At 41.6% G+C, this 21,764-nt stretch overlaps 1 protein-coding gene across 1 annotated transcript in view; it reads right to left on the minus strand.

Annotated features, from left to right (window-relative positions):
- The window catches only part of slc66a2 (solute carrier family 66 member 2), a 41,314-nt gene extending 27,561 nt beyond the window's left edge, over positions 1-13,753 (minus strand). Inside the window, exons 1-3 of the mRNA XM_079521790.1 lie at positions 13,522-13,753; positions 12,981-13,391; positions 11,923-12,056 (exon numbers count right to left, since the gene is read on the minus strand). Of these exons, the coding sequence (XP_079377916.1) occupies positions 11,923-12,056; positions 12,981-13,183 (337 nt within the window). The 5' untranslated portion in view covers positions 13,184-13,391; positions 13,522-13,753. The remainder of the gene's footprint in view (positions 1-11,922; positions 12,057-12,980; positions 13,392-13,521) is intronic.
- Between the last annotated feature and the right edge of the window lie 8,011 nt (positions 13,754-21,764).

The following is a 21,764-nucleotide window of genomic DNA, read 5'->3' on the forward strand; positions in this document are numbered from 1 at the left end:
TAGCTCTCAGGAAATACCTTTACTTTTTGGATACGATACTGACGATACAAAAAGGGTTTTCTCCACTGCTCTTGGAGGGCTCTACCCATTTCGTATTCCTATGCAGTGATATCATGACATGGAACCTCTTCCTCGGAGCTAATAGCGGAGCGTGAGGTTCCAAACGGGGCTTGTTTGTTTGTATATGCTTATATGTAATATGTATAGAGCACCAAAGTCCTGACGTCACTGTCAGTAGAGGGCGCCAGTCCACAGGTTTGTGTACTTTTTATTTGCATTGAAATCCCCATAGGGGTATTTTAGATTTTAGACTCTTCATATGAGAACTGTGTTTGAAAAATAAACCAATCATCCCGGCCTTTTCACTCATATGGATATGAAGCATCGACTGAAGGTGGAAATGTACAAATATACCCAAAGAGTAACACAATAAGCGCTAGAAACGAGTCAAACAACCCAGAGACTACATTTCTGGTAGGCGGGGTTGCTGCAGCTGCCCGTCGCACAACAGAAACTGACATGTTAATTAAGGTATTTTTATTTTTTATTTTTTTATATTTCATCAATTTTTTATATTTAATCAATCAGTTTTGTGGTTACTACGAGTCGAGTCACTGCCAGCTGAGCTTACGTCAACGAGGAATCTCAGGAACGCAATGTGTTGAAAGCTGGGCGTGCCGTTAGCATCATTAACGACGCACAGCCACCTCCCTGACAGAAAGGCCGGGATGATCGGTTTATTTTTCAAACAGTTCTTATATGAAGCAACCTAAAATCCCCCTATGGGGATTTCAATGCAAATTTAAAAAGAAACATGAACCTGTGTACTGGCGCCCTCTACTGAAAGTGACGTCAGACTTCGGTGCTAGACATGTTAAGCTTGTTGAACGTGTTCAGAGATCTTAAAATTAGGTTAGGCTGGTGATTGTGCCCGAAAGAAGCCATTAGACCCTCATTCACATCAGACCTTGTTTTCTATTCCAAAGGCACCGAGGCCTGTGATGCAGCTTGTAAAGGACACCAACGATCACCGATCAGAGATGGCAGGCACATTTCACACGCATTTACTTTTGTCTATGATCAATTTCATGCTTTGTTTGAACAGGCTCTGATCTAATTTCAGCAACGGGTATAATATCACTTCCCAATACAGACAGAGAGCAAATTCTAAAATAGCGAATGGGCAACATCAACAGCGAAACTGAAATTAAATGATGCAAAATAAAATGGAGCTGAAGAAGTGGTTAATCAGTACTTCCTATGCCTAAGATGAAACTCTTGTCAATGTACAGTATGTGTGGTGTTACGATAATCTGTTCTGAAGTTCAGAGCATTTTGGTGACAAAGAAGTTCCAAGCCATGAGTCTATATATGGACATTTATATACCTCTACCAGAATAATAAGCAGTTTATTCTGATATAAAAAGGACTTCAAGCCAAAGGTTTTCCACATAAAGTTACATGGAGGTGTTAACAGTGTTGTTTTTGGCAGCAAATTTTGATTTTAGTTTTAGTCATAGTCTCTTGAATAGTTTATTTAGTTTTAGTCACATTTTAGTCACCTGGAATGTTTTAGTGTTAGTCTAGTTTTAGTCGACTAAATATCATAAGATTTTAGTCGACTAAATCTACAGTTGATTTAGTCAAACAAAATGTAATTAGGCGGGCCTTGATGCCGTCGTAATGACATGCAACTAATTGTAAAATGACTTATGCTGGATCTCTTGTCTTAGTTTTAGTCATCATAGCTTAGTTTTTATTTAGTTTCCATTTAGTTTTCGTCAGTGGAAAAAGGTAAATTCTTCGTCTTAGTTTTAGTCGACGAAATCACTGGGTGTTAAGGGCTGTTATTCATTTTATAGATAATGGGAGCACTGTGTTTCTAGAAATGCCAGCAGCATGACGAGGTGCTGAGCACCTATCCTGTGCTGAGCCTTGCACGTATGGCGTTTCTTTTTTTTTTGGTCGTAGAGAGTTGAAAAATGATCAACTTTGGATGAGCGTTTTAGAGGAGCACCTTGCATTTCCAGTTGGGGAAGAAAACAAAACACAAAAAATGCCTTGGTGGACACAGCCAATGACTAGGATTGCTCCATTATAAGCATACTTATTCTCCAAAACAAGAAACAGCACAGCTGTCCCAAACATGTGGTGTGAAATGTAGTGTGAAATGCCTAATTGTTTATGAAATTCATATAGGTTGGCGCTCGCTGTGATACTGATGTATGCCCATTATTGCCCCAGAACTATGTGATCTTGCATACAGTATACTTATTTATGTACAATTACGTACATAAATTATGTGCCAATAAAGGTACGTTTAATGGCACATAATGGGTTATTTTTCAGAGCAGACAACCTGTAATTGTGGTTGATGTGGGCCACCTGTCGTTATAATGGTGCTACAAAGTACGCCTCCACCTGTGAATTTGTGATGGATGAGCGCACAATGAGAGTCAAGTCAACAGTCAAATACACACATACAGGCTCAGATGCAGATGTGCTGACAGGCAAGACTGCTCTTAATAGTAGGAAGTGAAAGGGAAAAGAAAGGAGGTATTTTTGTCACAGCACATACGTACGTGAAATTGACACTTAAACCCTAATATGCACAGCTGCTCTTTAATACCAGTAGAAGATGAGAAAAGCAAGCACTCTGTCTGTTACCGGGTGCACGGTTCACGAAGATTCACAGTAAGAACGAAATAGCCAGCACTCCAAAGTCCTTCTGGTACTTTTAATTCATAGTGCAGAACAGACAAACACAGCAAATCGACACGGACGCGTTTTGCCGTCAAGCCTTCTTCAGCGGGGGCGCCCGCTGGCCTAGTGGTCCAGGCGCATGCCACATATAGGCTCTGGCCTGACAGCGTGCCGCGTGTTCGAGTCCCGTTATTGACGACGCTTGCTGCATGTCTCTCCCCCTCTTTCCTGTCCGTCTTCACTGTAACTCTCAATAAAGGCACAAAAGCCAAAAACAAATCTTTAAAAAAGCCTTCTTCAGTGGAAACACGCTCACTATGAATTAAAAGTACCAGAAGTAATTGAAAATTCTGCGGTTCTATCATTGGACGATTTGTTTGTATTCCACTGTGCTCTCATTGCCTCGTGCATTGTATACTGTTAACATTTATAAAACGAAGAGGGTCAAACTCAAAAGGTCTGTTTACTTAATTTAATAGTCAATCATATGCCATTCCATACAAAATGTTTTTAGCCATCCGACCTTCATCAGTGTGTACTTAATGATAGCACTCATTCCCCATTGAAATGGCCCCATTGAAATGGCCCCATTGAAATGGGTATAATTTCTATACACTGAGGTCCGGATGGCCGAAAACCTTTTGTATGAATGGCATATGAATATGATGGACTACCGGTATTATTAATATAAGTAAACAGAGTAAAAAAGACCTACAGTACAGCTATATCTTGCGCCACCCCTTACACCTTGCCTACACTTATTTGCCATTTTTTACCATTTTAAAACATTTTAAAATAGTTCAAATCTACAAGTTCACCACGTGTCGATGTAGAATGGCTAGTTGAACAATTTAAATATGTTTTAAAATAGTAGGGAATTGCTAATTAATTTAGGGATAAGGGAAGGGGTGGCGCAATATTTCAACCTTTGGTCAAAGCATCTGAGAAAGGCTGAATGCCTTTAGCCTAATCTATACTTTGCTGTATGAAGGCCATGTTGCTCGAAGAACAACCGATTTTCAAGAGAAAAACAGGTAGTTTTCTACAGCTGTACAACAAGGTATAAATGAGTCAGTAGTGGACAACATCTTGTCCGGCTCCTGCCATTTCAATTGTCAGATCGCAGACCAGTAAAGCTGCAATTAAAGGAAATGAGTTTCTGTCAATCGTAATGAGCCTCACCAGAGCTCAGTGATTGATGGACATGGACCTGGGGGAAGAGCTTAACAGCCAGCAGCCCTTGGGAACTGGGTGGAGAGGTTTAGAATCGGGGCAGACCAGGGGAACCATAGTCATGTCCAGCATTGGAGCAGAGTGATCCCCACCCCGGCCCTCTGTCAAGCCTCCAGCCAGCCAGAAAACCAAACTAGAAACTAGAAAACTAGAAAACCTGTGCCCCTCGGGTCTCCACCAGGGCAGGTCAGGTTGTGGCCTCCTGGTGGCGCTATAATAGGCCAATGTGAAAAGGGTGCCATTTCTTCATACACCTTTGATGGCAATTGGATGATTTGAGGCATTTTGTTCCAAAAATGTGTTTTGCAAAAATCAACCTGTTGGTGGCGCTATAACAGGCCAATGTGAAAAGGGTGGGATATATTCCTCAGCCTAGTAAGAAAATGTGTGAAAGATTTCACGTAAATTGCATGCTGCGTTCATGATTTGAGGCTTTTGTTAAAAACGGGGCAATCTTGCAAACTGTGAAAGCCAATTAGGATGGAATATGAAATATCGGACAGATCCGACTTGAGCACATGACCATAGAGATACTGTGTAACGATTTGTGAGATTTTTGGACAGAATCTGGAGGAGTAATATCAAAAAATGTGTTTTACAAAAGTCGGCCTCCTGGTGGCGCTATAAAAGGCAGATGCGGAAAATGCAGGTCAAAGGTTTGTCCTTGGCCTCTAGGGAGTGTGCATGCAACGTTTCACGCAGATCGGTGCAGTTTTAGGTAAAAAATGTGAAAAGGCAGAGGTTCATCGTTGGCATCCAGGGAGTGTGTGTACAAAGTTTGGCATCGACCGGGTTAACGGTGCCGGAGATTAGCTGGTAACAGACGGACGGAAGGACGGACACACACACACACGGACGGAGTGCAAAACATACTCTCTCCCCATGCCTTCGGCCTGGTGGAGACAATGAAACCAGATGGACCCGTAAGGGACCGGTCCCTTTGGTTCCACTCTCAGGGTCAGAGTTACAAATGGATAAAGGAAAGCCAACATTTTCTTTTCTTTTTTTACTGTGCACTCAAACCAACTGGGGGCCTAATAAATGTCTTCTTTAAATTCCTTTGACTCTTTCTTCAATTTAAACATAATATTAGAATCACATCATAGCAGAGCCATGCCTGTGTAGCCAACTACTTTCACATCATGTATTGTAAATGTTGTCTGCTACCGCCATCTAGTGGCCGTAGGATGTACTAGAATGAGAGCCATTCCCTAATAATAAAGTTAGGTTGCAATGGACCAAAGATGTGCAAAGTTTGTTTAAATTCTCACCCTGTGCAAACACAATTTTCCTTAGAATGTCATAATGTCACTGTGAATGAGGTGGAGTGTATCATAACAGCTAATTTGGTCCATAATTGACTCACTTTAAAGATTAAAGTTAGCTGACCGGGGAACCCCAGTGGTCCAAGTACAGTATACTTGGTCCCCTCCTTTGTCCCCCTCTACACTATTTTCACTCAATGTTCGTCTATTATTATGACATACCCAGAATAGACAAATCCACTTGACACCACAGCATTGACTGCCTACAGGGCACCGCTCCACAGACTAGCTAGCTTGCTGCCTTGCGGTGCGACTTGTCATTCGGACCGCAAATATCAAGTCCGACTTGATATTTTTGATTCGATGGTTTATGAACTTCGCAATTATTCAGAAAGAGGAAGCTGTTATCTTCAGCTAGCTCTTCTCAACTTTTACGGAGTCACTGGAGCGTTCGAAGATTGTGGAAGTGGAAAGTGACAGTTGGGTAGAAGGGAAAAAATGCAGTTCATAATATAAAAATAAACTCCTGCACAGTCACTTGCATATAGAACCATTATTTAGACAATGTTTTGGTGAGAGACAGATGCGATCGAAACGTCTAAATAAGGGTTTCTCCATGCAAGTGAGGAAGACAATGTGCAGGAGTTTACGTTTAGCTATTCAATAGGCTCAAAGTGAGGTCCGGGGACCCCCAGGGGTCCTTGAGGGTGTCCCCAGTTAAATGAGGTACAGTTTTGTTTAAACACTTCCTGATTCGCGGTGCAATACGTTGTGAGCTTACCCCATAAGAGAACATTTAGCACACAATCTTTCCAAACGCTACATTATGCCTTTCAGTGACAGCTGACTCTCCCTGCCCTTTACTATACAGATTAGAGAGCAAGTAATGCGTTCCGACTAAGTGTAGTTCAAACAAAGCCACAATGAAAAAGGTTAAGAGTTAGAAGGCATTAAGCCAAAGACAGAACTGCCAGAGGACATAGTGTAGGCATAAAAATCAGCATAAGTTAAGTTCAGACACATTGACACAACAGCAAGCTGGTATGAGATAAGTACACATTTTACACTGCCCAGCTGTAGAGTTAAGATAATAAGCAAGCAAATTAGGCATCAACACCATTTCATAATTCAATTTTTTAAACCATAAAAGGTAGTGCATGTTATCATTTATTTTCGAGCTACATACAGTAAGTGGGAGCGAGTGCATTGCGCACAATAAGAAGTTAGTAACTTACTACTAGACTAAAATAAAAGTTCAAACACACAGTAATTGAAAATCTGAAAAGTTAAAAAGCCACGCTCCACACGAGTTATGCACAGTAGGCCTACTGTACATGGAAATCACCCCAATATAGGGCAGGCAGTGTATGTACCGTTTTCACCATGCATTCCTATTTGGGCTACATTTCAAAAGTTATCTTTCAAAGGTTTGCAATTGCAAACAAATTCACAAAATGTCAGAATATAAATGTTAAAAGATAGCATATCTACAAGCATCACATTGTGAGCTTGCAGATCTGCTATGTTTGCCATAATAGGACGACGTATAAAGGGCTTAAAGGGGCATTCCACTCATTTTCAACATTTTACTATGTCATTAATATAACTTAGAGCTGTTGTGTGGAAATAATAAAAAAAAGTCCCCCCATTCTGTGTTTCCTAGAACTAGAGGTCTGAAAAAATCATTAACATGGTGAAACACATCTTGATGATGTCATCAAGATGTGTTTCACCATGTTAATGATTTTTTTCATAATTACAGTTCTAGGAAACACAGAATTGGGGGACTTTTTTATTATTTCCACACAACAGCTCTAAGGTATATTAATGACATAGTAAAATGTTGAAAATGGGTGGTTTTCCCCTTTAAGTTATGTCATGTTATTCTTTGGGGTGGGGGGTTAATACAATAACATGCACCGAGTACATCAGATGCAACACTACATTGAAAAAAATGAAGAGTAACGTACATGCATCACATACAGTACGGCATTGGATGCCATGCCGGGATTTACATGCAAGGGATGCAGGGATTATCAATGAATGAAGGAGAGACATGTTAGTCCTCGGTTATTAGTCCTGATTGGGCAGAGGAAGAACAACCACACTGGGGGTCAGTTATTAGTCCTGATTGGGCAGAGGAAGAACAACCACACTGGGGGTCAGTTATTAGTCCTGATTGGGCAGAGGAAGAACAACCACACTGGGGGTCAGTTATTAGTCCTGATTGGGCAGAGGAAGAACAACCACACTGGGGGTCAGTTATTAGTCCTGATTGGGCAGAGGAAGAACAACCACACTGGGGGTCATGCAGATGAAACAACAGATGAGAGGCGGCGATGAACTACAACGGATGTCCTGTGGTCGACAGAGTTGACTATCGTACATACCCAGAAAGAGCCTCTTAGGGATTTTGACCTCCTCGTCCTTAATGTCTGTCACTACAGACACAAACAAAAGAACAGAATAGGAGAGAAGGGAAAGAGACAAGACAGAAAGCTTGGTTTCTCATTTGGAACACCCAGACCAATCCATTCCATACCATGACGCGCCAGGATCGTCTAGGCTGGGAGGTTGATTTTGTAGTTCCTCTGGGCGCACTTATGAAAGTCTAAGTCAGATGAATCTCCACTCAGGCAAAAGCAGTTCAGTCTTGAAAGTGTAGAACTCTGAGCCGGTTTCCTCAGTTCTCTGTCTACTACTAGGACTACGGCTGCCTATAAAAAATCCCTCAATGAAGCAAAGTTCAAAAGACCCATGAGGACAGTAGAGTGGAATGACTGAGTAGACAGTAACACTTTCTAAGAAGCCCATGTCTATAATGCATTATTAGGCATACTTACAGGTACAATTGCATTATAATCTGCTTGTAACACTGTATTATTATAGTCACTGTATGAGCACTCATAATTAAATACTCACAATGCTTTAGAACAGTAAACACATTATAAAGCATTTGATAATGACTTACACGGTCAAGTATAAAACTGCTTACAACACTAGTATAATTGTTATAAACACTCAAATGTTCTCAGTTTTATTAGGAATAATCATAGCACATTATGAAGCATATCATTATTACTTAAAGGTTCAAGCATAATAATCTTTCATAATTGCTTGTCACTAAGTTTTTCATTGTGATACTGTATAGTATAGTATAGTATAGTACAGTGGTTCCCAAACTTTTTCATGTCAAGGACCCCCAAAATGATACTCATTAGCCTGTGGACCCCCATTTGAAAATATATGCCAAGGACCCCCAATAAGAGAAGGTTTTTACGGCTCTAGCAGTGATTTTCAGCCATTTTCATTTCAAGGGCTCCCAGGTTTGAAGTGAATTAGGCTACAGTCCCTCATTTAATGGCATTTCTATCTCTGGGACCCCAATGTATATTGTAAAATCACTGTAAATTGAACTCTGAAAGTTACAGACCCATAAGGGTCCATTAATCCATTTGGTTCTTAATTATCATTTAGCTCTCAAGGACCCCTGGGGGTCCCCAGCCCCCACTTTGGGAACCAGTGTACTGGTATAGGTTTGAACTATACCGGTAAGTAAGTAAGCCTTGCCGAGCCATGAGGCCCATAAGGCAGGAGCTTATCTCCCGTTTCTGTAGCGTGAGGTAGCTTGATGTACAAGACTGCAAGTACACCCCGTGGACATGACTAGCAGGGAGTTTACTCAACCCAGTCCGACCCTTGATGTTGAGTGCCAAGAAGTGAGGTATTTGTATAGTCTTATGCGGGCAGAGATCCAGTCTCAGGGCGGACACTCTTTGACTCTTAAGTTTGTGTTATGTTTTAAGTAATATTATACTTGTCCCTCAATATAAAATAATTAAATAATAATGTAAAGATTACTGTAGAAAATAGAAAAAGAAAACGTGTATCTTAAACTGTAATTGTATCTTGTTATGAGCAGAATACAATGAATTGTAAATATGTTTTTGTTTATAATAATGCATTATAGATACGGGCTTCATAGAAAGTGTTACCAAAAGGTAATTGTTTTTGGAGCCCCTACCTCACTCTCTCAACCAGTTACTTAATAACATTGGACTACACAGTGAAATCCTGAAAGTGACCACTTTTATATTTCCTTAAGTAGTTAAATGAACACTTTATATTTAAATATAGTAGATGCAAAAACAGAGACACTGTAACACAAGAAACCACTGAATAGAGTCTATGGAGCATCTGATCTGACACTGGTCCGGTCGGATGCACAATAGCATCCATTGTCATGCCCTGTAGTTCAGTGCAATGATCCATCTGTCCTCATTAGCTCTATCTGGTTCATTTAGAGCAGTGGTTCCCAAAGTGGGGTCCGGGGAGTTCCAGGGGGTCCCCAGATAAATGATAGTTAGGAACCAAATGGACCCTTATGGGTCTGTAGCTCTGAGAGTGTACAAATGGAACCAAATGGACCCTTATGGGTCTGTAACTCTGAGAGTGTACAAATGGAACCAAATGGACCCTAACAGGTCCATTTGGTTCCATTTGTACAATTAACATTGGTTTTACAATATAAATTGGGGGTCCCCGAGATAGAAATGCCATTAAATGGGGGTACGTAGACTAATGCATGTCAAACTGGGTGTCCTTGAAATGAAACGGGTTGAGAATCACTGCTAGAGCCGTAAAAATCTTCTCTTATGGGGGTCCCTGGCATATATTTTCTAATGGGGATCCGCAGGCTAATGAGTATTTATCATTTGGGGGGTTCCTGACATGAAAAAGTTTGGAAACCACTGATTTAGAGGACACCATAAATCTCTCCTGAGTCCCTCCTGGACCATGACAGAATGCTTAGATGTGTAACTACTACCAGAGATTAAAATAGGGTGCATTTTGCATACCAAAACACAGTTTATAGTTAAGGGACACAATAAAACCACACATACAGTAGTGCATCCACGGGATGCACTACTGTATTGTTTTTTTATTCTAGTTTATTTTGCTAGCTTTAGTTATAATAATCATTTCTTCTTCTGTTTTCTACATGAATTTAACCACATTATAAACATATGAAATTAAATGGGAGTTAAATGCTGCAATTTGTAAAGAATTGCAAAATATGACTCCTAATGTCGTTGAAGTGGGACTCATAAAATGTCCCTGGGACTCACCTAAAAGACCATCCCTGCATCCCGGGACTCATTACATTGAAAACCTATTTACATCACTGTACTACTACTAAAAAATAAAAATAAAATATGTGTAACTACAACACGCCAGAGGCCACAGTCAGAGGGATAATACAGGCCACAGTACACACAACCAATTCTGAAAGCCACAATGGGACTTTTCTATTAGGGCTGGGCAATGAATTGTATACTATCAATATTATAGCGATATTGTTATATCAGTATAGCCTTTACCCACTTACTGTAGTTAGGCACTTACAGATGAATATTTATTAAAACTCTCATTGTGTAACTGTAAATATATTTTTAAAGCTCAAAGACATCTGCACAATATCGTCACAAATTATGGATATCAATTTTTCTGGTCAAAGATTGTGTGATATTTCATGTTGTCCATATTATCACCCGCCCCTTTTTTCTATAGTTCAACTTTGTTCAAGTGTAAACAGAGTATCCTTGTGCAGATGAACTATAATGATATGATAAGCCCAGCAGTACATTCAAGAAAACTGGAAGAGAAACTTGTCTGTCCTAATTCCTAAACGGCACACTTGAGTTCAAATATTGTATATTTGTCATACAACATAGTTTGTGCGAACAGTGAACTGAGCATACATTTGCCCTAAGTCAGCGTCTGATTATGGAAGCAGGAGTCTTAACTGGAAGCATCTGTCCCGGTTAACTTTGGCAGAATCACTGGAAAGGTTTAGACTGTGCTGTGGTGTGGAAACAGCTGCTGTTTTGGGACAATCTGTCTCCATTTGAAATTACTATTCTGGGATAAGATAGGCAATATCACTAAGATCACTAAGAGAGAGATTAATTTCCTGAAGAACTTTAAGAACATGGAACAATAACAATTAGACTGTACATTAGGATGCATATACTGTAGAACCACATGGCTTTCTCAATTGGTATATCATTTACGAGTGCCAATAGCTATATTGGGACAATAAAATTAAGGTAATATTTTAGGCTTTAGTCAACCCGGCAGGGAGATATCCTACCAGGTAATAATGTTTTTGTTCATCGGTTAATTGTCTTCCACAGCATTATTGTATACAAACATAAAACAGTCCCTCTTTATTCTCCAAAACTCTCTTATCTACAGTATGTAGGAACTAAATTAATTTTGAACGTCACGTGTCAAGTTGTCAACTAGATGAAAGTAAGTTGAGACAGTTATGAAACCAAGCAACTACAGTACCTACCTACTATAGATCCTTCTCGCATAAATAACCACAGCCATCAGTTATCTAGATTCTAGAAGAAGGCTATGAGGTATATTATATTCTTATTCTAGTACCGGTGTCCTTCAAATCAAGTCAATAAAAACATGATACATTTAATCTCAGTGAAGTCTATAGCAGCAGCTACAAACTGGAAAGCTGATGTCTAATTGGAAAGACGTTTGTGAGGGTCATGGGAGAAGGGGAAAGTACTACCAGCTCACATAGCCATGTACAGTATGCTCATGCACACACACACACACAACACGAGAGAGAGAGAGAGAGAGAGAGAGAGAGAGAGAGAGATGGGAACACCACCCAGATGGCTGAGAGATGGATTCTGACCTGTGAATGAGCGGCGTTTTGTGTTGAGTTCTGTGGCCACGCGGACATCAGTGCAGAGAGAGAGCATCACCAGCATGGTAGCAATCATTATGATGCTCTGCCAGAGCAGAGGGGTTTCAAAGTAACGTCCAAATCTGGAACAAAAACAGAAAACTTTTAAAGCTGCAATCTGGAACTTATTTTAATTAATACATCGTTATGTTAACCAATCTGTATGGTAGTGCATCTAACTAGTAGACAGTATTGGTTGTCAAGTAGCACTGCCTGAAGCCGACAGGCGCTGAGCAAGCTTCCATCTTGGTGCAGATGCTTGGTAGTTTCCCACGTGAACTACCAACTTTTTTTCCGAGTGAAAGTGGAAATATCATTGTGTCTGTTAAATACAATAAAATGAAATGAGGTGATTTTGATTTGTGTTCTTTCTTGTGCTTCTTTCCTGTGCTCTAGTGCTTCTTTCTTCAGATCTTTGGGGAGGATGCATGCACATTAAATGTGCAAGCTCATAATGGATCAGAAACTTGATAGCTGGCCCAGGGTTCATCCCAAAACCATTCACCAGTCTGCTCACTTCCTCCTCTCGAAACCATTCACGGATACAACTTGGACAATATCAGGGAAACAGAGTAGGAGTGGTTAAGTTTAGAAGGGAAGTACATAAAGTAATTATTCTGCAAGACTGCATAATATTATACAGAATTATGCATGAACCATTTATTTATGTGGGCATAAATAAATGCTTACAATGTGTGTGTGTGTGTGTGCGCATGTGTAAATTTGCATGATTTTTTTATTTTAGAGGATAAATTGCGATTAATTTTTGTCATTGTCATTTTGTATTTTCATTATCTGCACTTTATTTATCCATGTGTAACTCTGAGATTGTACAGTATATTCTCAAAGTTAAATAAACTGGATTTGTGTGGACCGGGGGAGATATACAGATATTAGACTTTTGAGACCATCAGGCTCAGGCTCTGAGCCACTCTGCTACAGGTGCATACTTTGCAAAAATGTGTGAGGGTAATAAGAAAGGAAAACAACTTTTGTCCCAAGATTACCTGAACAGAATTCTCAGTATGTTGGCCACCAGGAGGACTAGACACACGTAGATGGAGAAGCCCTCGGCATTCTGCGTCCTGCGTATGTCTCTGTACTGGGGGACGTATGGCACCACACCACCAAACACCATGGCACCAGCAGCGATCCACGACACCAGCCAGTTAAATATATCCATCATCTGATCAAACACCTCATCTTCCATGGCGACCCTGATCTATCCCTTCTTTGGCTAAAGATGAAGATGCTTTCCTGGACAGGATGAGATATGATGACGACGGTCCTCGGGTCCTTTTAGGCCCCAACAAAGAAGTCCAATTGATCCTGTTGTGATGATTATGGCACTGATCGTTTCCATTCATTGTCTGCTGATGTCCACAGACAACCCACGCCCCGCCATCACAAAACACATTCTACTGGATCGGAAATCCGAGTTATTATCGTTACAGTATAGTAACAGACAGTAGAGAACAATACAGGAGACAAACCCCCAGAATGAATGCAACAACACACCCCCGATATGTGATTAATAACAAAACATACCTAAGACACATCCCATTGTCTCATTGAATTGTTTTCTTTAGGAAAAAAAAGAAAAAAGGGGGGGGCTGGATGGCAAATTAAAGTTTCTAAAGCGTGCTAACGTTCTAACGCTCCCAGCGTTCTGGGAGACATTAAAAACGCATTAATGTATCAAAAGAACCGATATTAAATAGAAATCTGGTCTCAATGTTCTGCCTGTCTGGTTTTAATCATTTGACTGAGGTGGACAGCAGGAAACACTTCCTGATACGTCAACCAAGGAAGTCATTTGACTATACTTCCCATAGACCGAATAGATGTTCGGACAGTGATTGGCTAGTTTGGTTGTCAGGCCAACGCTGCACACGCTGTCGGTCGTGAACCGTAGCCCGGGCAACCAACACGGTCCCCCCGCGCCATGGGATGTAGACTCTCCCATTGAACGTGCAGGGTCCTAAAGTAACAGTTTGATGACAGGCCATGTTTCAGCTGCTTTGAAGTGAACATGATTTGAGTATAGGAGTTATTGAGCTATTGTTATACTTATGAACAAGCTTTGACGTACTTAAATATTTATTTATTTATTTAATATGATATTATAAATGTATATACGCTATTATTATATTGTAGTAGTATTTTTTACATAAGGCCTATATTTTGGTATCATAATACAAAATATCTAAAAATTAAAAAAAAAAAAAAAAACACATATGTAGGCCTATAGGCCTAATCTAAGACTTCAATCATTCTAAATGAGTACTATTATAGACTGATGATGACCAAATAAATGTGGATTATAAAGTTTTGGGAACAGTTTGCAAAGGGTTAATATATAGCCAAGAAGCAATTGAGATTGAGTTGTAGGCTAGTTCTGGGAATCGGAAAAGTTTGATCGCATGCCAGCTGGGGACTTTCAGCAATCTCTATATCAGGTGTGCATAAATTAAGCATTCATTTTACTTTAATGGAGAGATTTCGGGTTCGATCACCTTAATACCGGGTAGCCTATTTGTGAAACAGGAAGAAAGGCGTCCGACCGAGGAGGAACGGCACAATGTCAAAAACAGAATCCACGGAAGCTAAAGTCTTGACGGAAACAGTAAGTTGAATGTCACAATATAAAACATTATCACAAAACCAACAAACATCAAACAAGCTATTTACTTAATTATATGTTTTTTATCTCTTTTAGATGGAAGAAACAATGCAGAGACTTCAAGGAAGATTCCAAACAATCTCCAATAAGTTACTATCAAACAATATCCTTCAGCATCACTATACATTTGTGAAATGAGGTTCAGTCGTCATAAAGTCCTAAACTCGTGATATGATGTAGTCATGAGATACTGAGATAGCAATAAGCTATAACTGATGTAAGGAAAGGAATCACTTAAAAACTGCAAAATGGTAGTAGTCCTACTCCTACAGTAGCCTATATGTTCTTCTAAAGAATGATATATCAAACCTTTTTATTTCAAGGACCCCATAACGCTGAGAGTGTACAAATGAAACCAAATGGACCCATAATTAAGGGACTATTTGTTCCATTTTGGCCCAAGGAATAGGGAGTTCCTTGGGCCAAAATGGAACAAATTGAACCCTCAGGGTCCCTGCCACCACCTTGAGAACCAGTGATTTGTGTCTTAATTTGTTTGACCCTGCCTCTCCTGCAAACTGTTCCCTAACATTGACACTAGATGAGATGGGGACACGCATTGATGGCCTGGAGAAGAACGTCTCTGATCTCATGTCACAAGCTGGGACGGACGTGCAGCACCAACAACCCATTTCAAAATGACCCGTAATCCTGGGAATGATTGTATAGCACTACAGTAACACTGTTTCTCAACATTTCACATTTGGACCGCTGGACCACCACTCGGTGGTATTGCAACTCTAGTATCATCCCATTTAAAAAAAATCTATTGTTGCAAATTGTGGCTAGGGTTAGGCATAGTTTTGCTGAGGTTAAGTTTAGGAATAAGGATGGGTTTAGGCATAGTTTTACTGAGGTTATGTTTAGGAATACCTGGTACTGGCGAGTCTGGCGACCGTACCAAGGTCACCGGATTTGACCTGGGCAAGTGTTCTTGTATTCCCCATAAATAGGTACTTAAAGTATACTATGAGAAGGTTCAAGGAGTACTTTATCGGGTATAGGTAGTTTGTACAGTCAGCAGTAACTTGACCAGACAGAAAATAGAAAATGATACTATAAAGTGTGTATAAATGCATTAAAGTGTGACTACGCGACTCGACCAAAGAGCATTTAATACCGATGGTGTTACAGTGAAAAACCGAGAAGATTAAAAAGACCTCCATCGTATAGGGCTGTATGGTCAATATACTGTATATCGTGATGATGGGTGTAGATATTGTCTGGAATTTTGCATATTGTGCCACTTAAGCCATGTAAGTGTTGTATTTTCCTGGTATGATCTACTGATACATCACTATTTTTGCAATTTAATTGAAAAAGTAAGAGTAAATTATTCTATAAATATTGATATTGAGCTATTTTGGTCAGAAGTATAACTAATCAGTTTAACAACTTTAATATATCTGCTATTTGAAGCTTGAAGATCTGCTATTTTACACAAAAAAGATCTTGTATGGCTGTCCACGGCCAAATGCATGATGTTAATGTGGCGGCCCATAACATTAAAAGGTTTGAGAACCACTGATGTAAGTCTAACCGGTGATTGTGTCCCCTCCAGTGGCTACCTATGCTCATTACAGCTGCTCTGTATGTCACTGACCATGGTGCTGAACAATCTGTATATGTGAAAGAAAATAAAAGAATCAAAAGTTCTGTAATAATAACAGGCCTGGCCGTTACCTGGTGCACTTACAGTATTTCACCTGCAGAGAGCAGTATTTTTAGGAACAACAGTGTGCACTGCAGTATTGTTATTTCTAAATGTTATAATAGAAAACCTATATACCATCACATAATAACTGTATACATTCAAATGACTTGAGTCTTTTGAGCATGATTTTTAGATAATCTAGACGTGTGTGTGCGTGTGTGCGCGCGCGCGTGCGTGCGTGCGTGCGTCTACTTGTATTACTATACTAGTGAGTTGTGAGTGTCAAATGTTCTCACATATAGCAGAATTTGACAAATATACGTACATTGTGAGGACAATTTTGCTTGTCACTCACAAGGCAAATAAAAAATAAAAAATGCCACAAAATGATCAAGCTGGCTTTCAGCAGCAATTTTTGGCTTTATAGTAATAAAAAAAAGAATGGAATTCAGAAAAGAACTTCATAAGTAAACGTGTGTGTGCGCCCTGAGTAGCACTGAGTAAACTAGCTGTCATGCTCAATGATGCCAAAGTGCAAGTATGCCGCTGAAGGTGTTGCTATGACAACCAGCAGTCCAGCACTGAAGCAGACTCTTCAGGTTGCGGAAATATATTGGTGTATGTGTGTATTTAAATGGGCACCACCTTGCAGCAAAGTACAAAGAGAGCACTGATGCACGCACATTTCACGAGACAGTTTTAGCATTGCACAATACTACTCGAGTGACTGGGTGTCAAATGGAGTTCACGCACTCGTGTGCGGTTGCGAGTGGCGTGGGGGCGTGTGTGGAGGGTCGGGGTCAGGGCCAGGGGAGGCTGAGAGGCTCTGAGCCTGGACGGAGTGTGGGAGGATAACAGCCCTGTTTTGTTCCATCCATGATCGCTGTCTGGTTGAGTGGAGCGGTTGGTTGTTATGAATGTCAAAAGTGCCAACAGGGAAAACCCTTTAGAGGTTCACTCAGGGAAAGTATTTATGTAGTTACATAACACGTGTGTGTGTGTGTGTGTGTGTGTGTGTGTGTGTGTGTGTGTGTGTGTGTGTGTGTGTGTGTGTGTGTGTGTGTGTGTGTGTGTGTGTGTGCGTGCGTGCGTGCGTGCGTGCGTGCGTGCGTGCGTGGCTATGTTATTGATTATATTAATATTTTGGGTGTAACCGTTCTGAAGACACACACAATTGTTGATATGATAACGTTGCATTGCAAACTACCACCGTTAATGTATAGTGGGTGCAGATTTAAGATGCATTTGCGATCTCTGTGGACTGTGTGCTTCAACATGATCGCAAGCTTGCATACAACAAGGTACTGCTTACCGATGACGTATACCGACAGCCTTGTGCTGCCTGGTGGCCCTTCCCATGAGCTGCTACTGTGAGAAGAGAGGCGTTGGGCCTGACCTTCTACCGGTGTGTCCGTCCGCTGTCGGAACAACAGTGGGTGGAAATTGGGCCCATGGGATCAACCACACTATTTGATTGATTGATTGAAATATTTATTAACAGTTTGCAGAATTGCAGTACATTTCAAGCACAACTCAATACAAAGACTGTTAACTGTGAGTGGACGACCCAATAAAGCATTACACTTGTTTACAAGAGGGTCCACCTTGTTCAATTCATCAAAACACACTTCTGTATAGCCAAAGAACAGAACAGGAATTCATCATAAAGGAGGTAAAAAGGGAAAAGAAACATATACAGTGAGGGGGAAAGGGGGTGGGGGGGGGATTCAGATTTTACGGGGGCCAGTTTCGAATTGCAGCCTTGTTTTAAGGGCCTTTGAGGTGCTGTGGTACAAGAGGTGCATGCATAGTCAAATAGTCAAAACCTTGTACGAGGGCTCCTGTTAGGGTCTTTTTGTTGACTATACAGAGAACAATATGACACCGTCAGGTGTACTGGGAAATTGTTTCCTCTGGTGCATGGTCCACCCTGGGACATACCCGTGGACTGGTTGTTGGAGGGGGTTTCGAACTTAGGATGACTACACTACTTGTGCCCATGGAATGCTGGGTGACATGACATATGCTTGTTGTATCGTGACGAGGACATATGCCTTGATTTTGTTGATGTAACTTTGCTGCACCTGAACTATTTATGTCCTTGTATGCAATTTCCTCTGTGTGGACATAAATAAATTGTTAAAATGTGTTTGCTCTAGTTCTCCCTATCCACCTCACTTTGCGCTCTTCACTTCCCATGTGCAATGCAAAGGAAATGTCAACAGTCTGAAGAGCCTGTTCATTGCCCCTCCTCCCTTCATCAACAGAACCCCTCTACACAATAGAATGATGTGTGTTGTGTTCATTTTACTCTGAGAGTGTCCAAACATGTTGTACACTCTCGGGAGTTACAAATGAATACATTAACAATGAGAACCCCCCCCCACACACACACACACACACACACACCCACACACACACACACACACACACACACACACTCGCACACGCACACGCGCACACACACCTCTGGAACACTGTCAGGGATGTGATGTAATCAGTGGGATGTGGATGACTGGCGCAGAGTGGGGTTCGGAAAGAGATCCTGTATTACAGCTAAAAGCGTGGCCAGACCATAAAAGCATCAAAATGATAAATAGTCTGCGTTTTATAGCATCTTCATCCAAAGTGCGTTGTGTGTGATAACTATGCAAGGTAACAGGTAAATGGTGCATTTACACAGCACCTTCATCCAAACACTTACAGCAGAGGAAACCATGCAGAGGAAAGCCTGCTGACAATTATCGCCTTCATCGTCTCTCTCATTCTATCAGAAGGAACGTGTTTGAATTCGCACATCCACTGATGGAGGAGATTTGCCGTCTGACAGGAGATTCCTGCCTCCACACACAGCCATTACACGTGTGAAAAACACCTCACTGGTAGTATGTACAGTACAGTGTGTGCGTGTGTGCGTGTGTACATTCTCTCTCTCGCACACACGCATGCACACACAATGTCTCAATGTCTCTGCATTATGTGAAATTAAAGGAAAGAACATATGATATATGATAAATATACAGATGATTGGAGATAATACAAAATAAATAATCCTTTTCTTAAAACAACATTAAAACAACAACTGGGGGCACGGTGGCACAGTTGGTAGTGCTGTCGCCTCACAGCTAGAAGGTCCTGGGTTCGATTCCTGCTCGGGACGCTGTGGGTGCTGGCGGCGTGTTTCCTCCTCCGCGTCATCAGTGCCCATACCTGAGGCGGGGTTGGTGAAAGGGCCTTTCTGTGTGGAGTTTGCATGTTCTCCCCGTGTCCCCTAGGGTAGGTACCCTCACAAAAAACATGCAGTAATCCTGGTCTCTAAACTGCCTCCCCCTGGCCAGCCAGGGCGCCTGATGGAGGGGAAAGGAACTGGTTGGAATAACGTGTTCCTTCCACGCGCTACGTCCAACCAGGGAAACTCCCCCCTGTCAGGTGTAAAGGAGCAACTTGGACACTCAGGCATGAAGGAAGCATGAGTTCAAGTCCGTTGCTCTCCCCATGTCCCCCATATATGGGGACTAGGTTGGCGGAGGGTGTGTAGAGCCCAGGATCACTTAGATCATTGACACAGGGGTGAAAAATGGGTTACAAAATCGTGGGATAAAAATAAAAAACAAACAAACAACATTATTGGTGTCGTCAAAGTAGCCACCTTTTGTAGATTACAGTACAGCCGAACACTCCTGTGGAATTCTTTCTACACTTATACTACTCTACACTACTCTACAGATATTGTTGGGAAAGTCCTTCCCAGCACTGTTGGAGAAGTTCCCACAATAGAGGGTATGCACATGCATAAAGTGAGTGGCAAATCGAGTGGCAAAGTGAGTTTAACGTTGTTAAACAACGTTTAATGCAATCAGATATAGAACCTTTCTGTATGGATGTACAGTATCCAGGGCTGTCAAGGCCAGAAAGTAGTTTTTGCCACTCAGTAGGCGTTACCGCATTAACTTCCAGGTATATGATGATCATGTCACGTGCATACACTCTATATCAATGCACTGCACTCGTAGGTTGCTTTGCTTTCACTCTGTTGTCCAGCTCATCCCAGAGCCCAGATCAGCAATAGATTCAATTTAAAGCCTTTCTGTCTTGTTCTTATACCGACGTAGCCTGGAGGTATATGTTTTGGATCATTATCTTGCCTAGGAAGAACCCCTGACCAACTACTGTAGGCATATGGACCAGATATTGCATGTGTGGCAGGATGGGCGTGAGTTCCCACACTGTCACGGCCCATCCCCCACCCACTCATCAGTGGCTGATTGATGTCTGTATAAACACAGTGTGTTTCCCTGTTGCCCGTTAGCTGGTTGTCTCTTCTGCTCGTTGTGGCTGCCCCACCATGGTTGGTCAGCTGGTGTGTCCACAGAATACAGCGCTTGGTTTGCACATCGGTGCAGCCTCGGGGCTACACCTGACTCACTCCTGCTGGAGTCCTGCTTGGCGTGCGGTGAAACAACACCACGCCACCCAGTTGTCCTCTTACCTGGCTACCGCTGCAGTGAGCACAACGACTGACTGTGTGTTGGCCTCATTAAAGCCGGGCCAGCACCACACCTGCTGCTTTGCTGGGGTTTACCCTTGGACTAGACAACATGTCTGACGTTCACACTCCCATTTGCAACCGCCGTGTGAGCAACCCGGAGTTCTCTCTTCTGGGTTGCTTGTCGCCTGCGGGCTTGGTCTATTATAAACCTCTATTGGGTTTCATTCATTCAGTTCATTGTCTCCACCAGGCCGAAGGCATGGGGAGAGAGTATGTTTTGCACTCCGTCCGTGTGTCCGTCCTTCCGTCCTTCCGTCCTTCCGTCCGTCTGTGAACAGCTAATCTCCGGCACCGTTAACCCGGTCGATGCCAAACTTTGCACACACACTCCCTGGATGCCAACGATGAACCTCTGCCCCACATTTTCCAGAACGGCCTGTTATAGCGCCACCATGAGGCAGCTTTTCACATTTGTTACCTAAAACTGCACCGATCTGCGTGAAACGTTGCATGCACACTCCCCAGAGGCCGAGGACAAACCTTTGACCTGCATTTTCCGCATCTGCCTTTTATAGCGCCACCAGGAGGCCGACTTTTGTAAAACACATTTTTTGATATTACTCCTCCAGATTCTGTTCAAAAATCTCACAAATCGTTACACAGTATCTCTATGGTCATGTGCTCAAGTTGGATCTGTCCCATATTTCATATTCCATCCTAATTGGTTATAATTGGCTTTCACAGTTTGCAAGATTGCCCCGTTTTGAACAAAAGCCTCAAATCATGAACGCAGCATGCAATTTACGTGAAATCTTTCACACATTTTCTTACTAGGCTGAGGAATATATCCCACCCTTTTCACATTGGCCTGTTATAGCGCCACCAACAGGTTGATTTTTGCAAAACACATTTTTGGAACAAAATGCCTCAAATCATCCAATTGCCATCAAAGGCGTATGAAGAAA

Source organism: Electrona antarctica (genome assembly GCF_951216825.1).
Source record: "Electrona antarctica genome assembly, chromosome: 15".
NCBI lineage: Eukaryota > Metazoa > Chordata > Actinopteri > Myctophiformes > Myctophidae > Electrona > Electrona antarctica.